Source organism: Primulina tabacum, chromosome 3 (genome assembly GCF_025594145.1).
Source record: "Primulina tabacum isolate GXHZ01 chromosome 3, ASM2559414v2, whole genome shotgun sequence".
NCBI classification, from domain to species: Eukaryota; Viridiplantae; Streptophyta; class Magnoliopsida; order Lamiales; family Gesneriaceae; genus Primulina; species Primulina tabacum.
This window is the reverse complement of record NC_134552.1, coordinates 4,537,759-4,546,214: the sequence shown is the minus strand read 5'-3', so window position 1 is coordinate 4,546,214 and position 8,456 is coordinate 4,537,759. Positions and strand designations below refer to the sequence as shown.

Genomic DNA, 8,456 nt, shown 5'->3' with positions numbered 1-8,456 from the left:
CCACTCCCGGGCCCGAGCTCTTGCGAAGAACAAGGGTAAGGGTAAAGCCAAGGTCTCGAGTCCTCGGGCGGTCGAGATCCCGGGAACTCCCTGGTTCTCCTCTATGCGAAGCGCCTTACGCTTGGGGGCAGATGAGGAACTCCGAGCGATGAGCAATATTCCTTCTTCCATTTCTATCTTGATACCTGGGCCCTCTGATAGGGCCGATAACCCTCCTCCTAGGTACACAACTTTCTTTCGGGACCAGGTTAGGAATGGTCTTCGGTTTCCCGTTCATCCCTTTTATATTGATGTTGCCAAATTTTTTGGTGTACCTGTCAATCAATTTCATCCCAATTCTTTCAGGATTATGGCCTCGGCCTATGTCCTTTTTAAAATGAATAATCTTCTCATCACCCCCCTCATCCTTCACTATTATTTTTCTTGCCATTTCGGGGATAATGCATTTTCCCTTAAATCCCGGTTAAACGCCCGATTCCTCGATGACATCCCTTCGTCTCAAAAGGGATGGAAAGGAAGATTTTTTTACATCCAACTCCCGGGTCCTTTACCCTGTCTAACCCGGTTTCTTCCTTCCCTTCCCCAACAACCTTCCCTTCCTCCATCCTATAAATTTGAGGAGCCTTTCCTCCTGAGTCAAACCCTCGTGGAGAGACACAAGTACTCCTCTTCCATTCTTATCTCAGAAGAGAACTTAGTGGCCTACGGGTTGAGTGCCCGGGCTGAGGACCCCATAGACCGGGTAATTGATGAGGTGGCTGGCTCGGGCTCTCAACTCGGTACATACTTTATCTTCTGTGCTTCCTTATTCCTTTATCCTGTTTATTTAATGTATCATAACCCTGTCACTCCTCTATGCAGATAACTTTGAGATGCAAGCAGCTTTTGCTAAAAGGCGTGCAGCTGAGAAGGCAGCTCGAGAGAAGGAAATGGCGGCTCGCCGGGCAGCTGCGGAAGAAAAGAAAAAATGGGATGCAGAAGCGGCAGCCTTGAGAGCTGAGGTGTCCCGGGAAGAACCTCCCCAGGATGGCGCTTCCCGGGAGATGACTGAGAACTCGGAGGAATCTGAAGATCTCATTCCCCTCACTCAGAGAAAACGAAAAGCTACTGCAGAACCAGAGCTGGTTATTCTCGAAGACCCTTCCGAGGGTGACCAAGGCGCCTTCCGATCTGCTCCACCTCCTCCTCTCCCCCCAGTCTAATGAAGAACCTCGCCAAGAGCTCCCTCCAACCGACCAGCTTTCTCTGGCTAACATCTTCTTCGAGGGAGCTTCCGCTGTTGGTGTTAAGCGTTTCAAGAAGGTGCTCAGCCCTGCTGAGATAGTTATCCTGAAAAGAATTCCTTCTAGTGTGAGGTTTTTGGAGGGATCCAACCGTCTTCTGTCTGTAAGCTTTATTCTTTTATTTCTTTTCCCTCTCTCTCCCTCCCCCCTTTTTCTTTTTTAAGATTCCTTCTTGTCCAGGCTGCCCAGATGCTAGTTTCGGCCTTTGAAGAGGTGGCAGCGGTGGCAACCAAGAAGGGTAAGCAAGCCCGGGCGGCTCAGGATATTCATGACCATCTCCAAGGAGAGATGGCCCGGGCTCAGAAGCTTCACGAGAAGACAACTGCCAGTCTCCAAGCTTCCTTGGAAGCAGCTAATTAAGAGCTGGCCGCGGCTCAACTTTCTCGTGATGAGAGCATAGCCCGGGAGGAAGCTTCTCAGAGGCAAACTGCGTTCCTGGCATCTCGGATTAGCTATCTCGAGGATGAAGCCAGTGCCCAGCAACATCGAGCCGAAGTTGCTGAAGATAAGCTCAGACTTCTTCAGCTGACCCATGAAGAATGGAGGACTATTTTTCTTCAATCGGCGGAATTCCAAGCAGCTGTTGAAGATAGGGCCTACAAATACTTTTCGATTGGCTTTGAGAAATGCCAGGAGCAATTTGAGGAGATAGGTCTGATTCCGACAGATAAGGAGAGGGCTTTCCTGATATTGATAAGGTCATTGCTTCCCTTCCCAAAGATGATGCTATCGAGAAAGAGGCTGAGAAGACTCCCGGGGAATCCGGAGAACCATCAGGGCAGCAGACTTTAGAATAGGCCTGTAATTTACTCTGTATTTTTTCCTTTGTATTTCTTGCCTTTGAACTTTGTAAGGAAATGTTGATTTCTTTCCGTCGCTGTGCTTTTTTCAATATGATTTTTGACAATTTTTCCGCAACCCGGGTAATGCAATAACTTATGAGTATTTCTTAGTAGGAGAAAACGGTAATTTCAATAGAATACCCGGGTCCCGGTCCATACGTTAAATAAGTAGCTTAACTAATACTCCAGATGTAGATATTTAAACCTGAACTCAAAAGGAGTATTTCTTGGATTCCACAAACCAGGGTGTAGTGCCCTGGGCTTTTAAGAACCAAGGTACGGAGCCTTGGGCCGGGGATCATGTCCCGGGACTTGGGAATGGTCGAGGTGTGGTGCCTCGAGCCAGGGTGTAGTGCCCTGGGCTTTTTAAGAACCAAGGTACGGAGCCTTGGGCCGGGGATCATGTCCCGGGACTTGGGAATGGTCGAGGTGTGGTGCCCCGAGCCAGGGTGTAGTGCCCTGGGCTTTTTAAGAACCAAGGTACGGAGCCTTGGGCCGGGGATCATGTCCCGGGACTTGGGAATGGTCGAGGTGTGGTGCCCCGAGCCAGGGTGTAGTGCCCTGGGCTTTTTAAGAACCAGGTCATAGCAGCTCCCAAGATATAATAACAAACGCAATACTCTGAGAAAATATATATTTTTATTGATTTCTTCCATCAAACAATTACATCTATTATGCATAGTACTTCTTTAAGTTAAACACATTCCAAGGCCTTTTGAGGGGACGTCCCTGCGCATCTTCTAAATAAAAGGATCCCGAGTTGACTCTCCGAGTGATTTTGTAAGGTCCTTCCCATCGGGCTTCCAGCTTCCCAACTTCCCCAGCAGGGTTGACTTTTTTCATGACTAAATCCCCAACTTGGAAGTCTCGAATGCGGACCTTCTTGTTATATGATTTCATCACCCGATTTCTGTATGCCTCCATTCGAATAAATGCCATGTTCCTTTTTTCTTCTATTAAGTCCAATTCCATGGCCCTGCTCTGATCATTGTCCTCCGGGTAAGATTTTACCCGGGAAGAAGTTTGCCCGATCTCTACTGGAAGAACTGCTTCAGAACCATATACCAAACTGAAGGGAGTTTCTTGAGTAGGTGCCCGGGGAGTAGTTCTGTAAGCCCATATGACACTAGGTAACTCCTCCACCCAATTCTTTCCTTTACCCTGAAGTCTTGCCTTTAATGCTTGCACAATGACTCTATTGACAACTTCTGTTTGACCATTGGCTTGGGGATATGCAACAGAGGTAAAAGATTGAGTGATTTTTATTTCCTGGCACCATGATGTAATTCCTTTGCCTTGAAATTGTCTTCCATTGTCCGAGATTATTCTCCTGGGCACTCCGAACCGGCACACAATGTTCTTCCACAAAATTTCAATATTTCCTGCTCGGTGATCTTTGCTAAAGGCTCAGCTTCAACCCACTTGGAAAAGTAGTCAACAGCTACTAGTAAGAATTTTTTCTGAGCCCAGGCAACCGGAAAAGGACCCACGATGTCCATGCCCCATTGATCAAAAGGGCAGGATGCCCAAATAGGCTTCATGAGAGTGGCCGGGCTGTAGCTGAAATTCGAATGATGCTGACAGCCCTCACAAATCTGGACCAAACGAGCAGAATCTTGTTTTAAGGTGGGCCACCAGAATCCAGCAAGCATTGTTTTTCGAGTTAAAGACATTCCTCCGAGGTGCTCGGCACAACACCCCTCATGAATCTCTCGGAGAACATAATCCACCTCTTTTTCATTTAAACACTTCAAAAGCGGTCCTTGGAATGATCTTCTGTACAAAATTTTATTTAAGAGAACAAACATGGGAGCTTGTCTTTTGATCTTCTGAGCTCGGGCTTTATCCTCAGGGATATCATGGTTCGTAATGTACGCGATCAGCGGTGTCATCCATGAATCTTCAAGCATGGGTGATGCTTCTTCCTCCATAGAGAGAACCAGCCGAGTAATATGCAGCACCTCCCGTGTATTAACTTCTGATAAGGAAGCAGCCATTTTAGCCAAAGCGTCTGCCTCACTGTTTTCTTCCCGGGGTACTTGTTCAATACTCCAATCCATGAAGCTTTCTGCTTGGGCTCGAATGAGCCGTAAATATTTAAGCATCCTGTCATTCTTAGCCTCATAAATGCCCTTTATTTGTTGAGTGATGAGCTGTGAATCAGAATATAGAATAATACGAGAAGCTCCAACTTCCCGGGCAGCTCGAATACCTGCAAGAACAGCCTCATACTCAGCTTCATTGTTGGTTATCCGGGAATCAATTCTTAATGCTAATTTGACCTTTTCTCCCAGGGGAGACACTAACACCACCCCTACTCCGCACCCCACCAGGCTTGATGCCCCATCCACTGATACTTTCCATACCTCCTTCTCGCTGGGCTGGATCATTTCAGATAAGAAATCTGACAAAGCCTGCGCTTTAATGGCCACTCGGGGCTTGTACTCGATGTCATATTCACCTAACTCTACTGTCCATTTTATCATTCGCCCGGATACTTCAGAGTGAGTCATGATCCTACCCAGAGGACTATTGGTAAGAACAATAACCTGATGTGACAGAAAGTAAGGTCTTAGCTTCCGGGCGGTCATGACCAGGGCCAAAGTAATTTTCTCCATTTCGCTATACCGGAGCTCGGGCCCCCTCAGAGCACGGCTGACATAATAGACAGGTTTTTGATCAGTTCCTTCCTCTTTTATTAGAACAGAGCTGACAGCATACTCTGTAGTGGATAGGTAGACATATAATTTTTCTCCAGGTTCTGGTTTCACCAACACCGGGAGCCCGGCAAGATGAATTTTCAAATCCTGGAAGGCCTGTTCACATTTCTCATCCCATCCGAATTGCTGGGCCTTCCTTAAGACTTGAAAAAAAAAGATAACTCCGGTGTGCTGATCGGGAAATAAATCTGGAAAGGGAAGTAATTCTCCCAGTTAGCTTTTGTACCTCCTTGACAGATCGGGGAGATGGCATGCTTAGCACAGATTTGACTTTCTCTTGATTCACCTCGATCCCTCGTTCTGTCACAATGAATCCCAAGAATTTGCCACTCTTCACGCCAAAAATACACTTGGCAGGGTTAAGCTTGATTCCATAATGCATGAAAGTCGCAAAAGTTTCTTCTAGATCACTAATAAAGCTGGCACCCTCTCGGGATTTGGATAGAATATCATCCACATAGACTTCTACATTCCGTCCCAGCTGCTTCTCAAAGACTTTATCCATCAGATGCTGGTAAGTAGCCCCTGCATTCTTCAACCCGAAAGGCATTACAATATAACAAAATGTACCTCTCGAGGTGATGAAGCTGGCTTTGTCTTGATCCTTTTTAGCCAGAGGGACTTGATGGTACCCCTGGTATGCGTCCATGAAACTTAGCAATTCATAGCCCGAGGTGGAATCCACCAGCTGATCAATCCTGGGCAGAGGATAATGATCTTTGGGGCACGCCTTGTTGAGATCGCGGAAGTCTACACACATGCGCCACCTCCCGGTGGTTTTGGGTACCAAGACCACATTCGAAAGCCATGTGGGGAATTGAATTTCCCGAATGTGGCCAGCTTTCAGAAGCTCCTTAATTTGCGCATCAATTACTTTGTCCTTTTCAGGGCCAAAGTGCCTCTTTTTTTGTTTTACTGGGTGAGATCCCGGGAGGATGTTCAATTGATGTTCTGCTATCAATGGAGAAATCCCTGTCAACTCCTGTTGGGACCAAGCAAACACACGAATATTAGTTTTTAAACAATGAATCAGACTGACCCGAGTGGGTATACTGAGATCTCGGGCCACCCGGATTTGCTGGCTTGGTCCGATTTCTATTACTTCTTGTTCTTCTTCTGCCACAAAATGCACCTCTCCTCTCCCCATCGTTCTTTCCCCGTCCACCCTTGCCTTCTTCCCTTCCTTCCTTGTTCTACTCTGATCCGCCCGGACTGCCTCCACATAGCATTTCCGAGAGGATGGTTGATATCCTCGGACTTCTCCCACCCGAGCTCCTACTGGAAATTTTATCTTTTGGTGGTATGTGGATGCTACGGCTCTCAATTCGTTTATAGCCGGTCTCCCCAAAATGATATTATATGATGATGGGGAATCCACTATGGTGAATGAAGTCATCACCGTCCTCTTAAGATCCTGAGAACCCAAGGTTAATGGCAACATGATCTCCCCTTCCGGGTAAACCATATGGCCAGCAAAACCAAAGAGGGCAGTCTCCAGAGCCTCTAAGTGGTAGCCCTGCAAATCCATCTGTACAAAGGCATCTTTAAAAATTACATTTACAGAGCTGCCTGAGTCCACAAAGACCCGTAGAATATCATAATTCGCCACTCGGTCTTGGATCACCAGGGCGTCGTTGTGGGGCAGATTCACCCCTCTCAAATCTTCCGGGCCAAAACTAATGATCGCCTCATTCCTTCTTGCTCCTTCTACCTCCAAACATTCCCTCCTGCTTCTCCCCTTCCTCGCCCGGTTAGAATCTCCATCAGTAGAGCCTCCTAATATCATTTTGATCATTCCTGTAGCAGGGGGCGAATTCTTTTTTCTCTCGGGCTCAGGCTCCCTTCTTCTACTGGGCTCAATCCTCGGGATATTCCTCACACTTCCTCCTCGGGCGCTGGATCCTGGTGGCCGAGATGTCCAAGGTGGCACTCTCGGCCTCTGGCTATTGTTACTGGGTCCCGGGATGAAGGGTGAGGCATAATTCCCCTTTAGTGCCTTGCAGTTTTCAGTTTTATGGTGGCATACTTTGTGAAAAGAGCAAAATCCACTCTTTTCTGGCCGGGATAACTGATGATCCGGGGCCAAATCTCTGCTGCACTCCTGCACTTCCCTCTCCCGAGCAATTTTCAGAGGCACGTGGTGAGAAAAGTGCCATGTATTGCCTCCTTTCTGTCCCCTCTCCTCGGGCTTAGACATCCGGTCTCCTTTTTCCTTTCTCACAGCGTCCCTCTTTTGTTTCTGGGCCTCCTCCATATTGATATATTTTTCTGCTCGCGACAATAGATCCTCGAAATCTCCCGGCACCTTCTTAGTCAGTGACTTGAAGAACTCACCCTCTCTCAAACCCTGGGTGAATGCAGTAGTCTTTGTTTCGGTGGCACAAGTAGGGACGTCTAGGGCCACTCTGTTGAATCTTCTGATATAGGCCCTTAAACTCTCTTCTGGGTTCTGCTTAACTTCAAAAAGACTAAAAGCAGTCTTTTTGTACTTTTTACTGCTGCTAAAATGGTGTAAAAACACCTTCTGGAAGTGTCCAAAGGAACTGATACTTTGGGAAGTCAAGCCTTCGAACCACCTCTGAGCTGAATCCACCAGTGTTGTTAGGAACACCTTGCACTTGATTCTATCAGTGTAACAGTGCAACATGGCCATATTTTCAAACCTGGCCAGGTGTTCCTCCGGGTCTGCATTGCCATCATAGTCTTTCACCTTCGCAGATTTGACATTTCTAGGAAGAGGCTCCCGGACGATGATATCAGAAAACGGGCATCCTCTCGGGACTGCCCGGGCAACGCTCCGTCTTTCCAACTGTCCTTCCAAGACCTTCATCTTCTGCCTTAATTCCATCAATTCCTCTGCCACGGTAGGAGATTTGGACCCAGCGCTGGATCCCTCGTCTTCTCCTACCATCTCGTTATCCCTCCTTCCCTGCCCCTGCTCCTGCTCAAATCCCTGATCACGTCCCTGCTTATCACCGGGTGGTGTGACAGGGTGAGAGACCTCCTTCCTGGCCATAGCTAGCACAACGGCATCGGCCATCATTTTCTTTAACTCTTCCGGGGTCAGGGTAATGAGGTTTGTTCCAATGTTATTAACATCAGCTTGTCTTGAAGTTTGCCCCCCATCACCCTGGGCGTGAGAATTACCCTGTTTGGTTCTTCTCGTACGAGCCATATCAACGTCTCGAACTCAGTGTTTTCCCACAGACGGCGCCAATGATGTGATCTCTTTAAAATGGGTGAGCCGGGTACGGGGCTCCAACGGACCAAATCAATAATTTATAATGTTTGGGAATTTGAGTGAAGATAATGGCTTGGATCAACACCTGTAAACAAGAAAGTAACTCGTGAATGGGCGCCGGAGGGATGTCCGGCGTGGCCACTCCGATGCTTAAGTCAGCAGTCTTTTTGATGAACACAAGCAATATTTGAGAGGAAATATGTAAGTGCTTTTAGTTCAAAGATTTCAGAATCATTAAATGACTTTAATACCTGCTATTTATAGTGGAAGAATGGGTAGTTACATTGATTACCACACCACCTACTAAGTCGGTTTATCATACTAGCTTCTGATAATTTCTCGGACACTCCAAACCCAAGTGGTTCTGACG

The 8,456-nt window shown here is 47.3% G+C and overlaps 1 protein-coding gene across 1 annotated transcript; it reads right to left on the bottom strand.

Annotated features, from left to right (window-relative positions):
• Nucleotides 1-3,447: 3,447 nt before the first annotated feature.
• On the bottom strand, nucleotides 3,448-8,020 carry LOC142538309 (uncharacterized). The gene is made up of 5 exons (XM_075643656.1): nucleotides 6,407-8,020; nucleotides 5,948-6,361; nucleotides 5,633-5,827; nucleotides 5,072-5,377; nucleotides 3,448-4,977 (listed from the first exon to the last, which is right to left on the bottom strand). Exons 1-5 carry the CDS (start codon nucleotides 8,018-8,020, stop codon nucleotides 3,448-3,450), a joined length of 4,059 nt encoding a protein of 1,352 aa, XP_075499771.1.
• Between the last annotated feature and the right edge of the window lie 436 nt (nucleotides 8,021-8,456).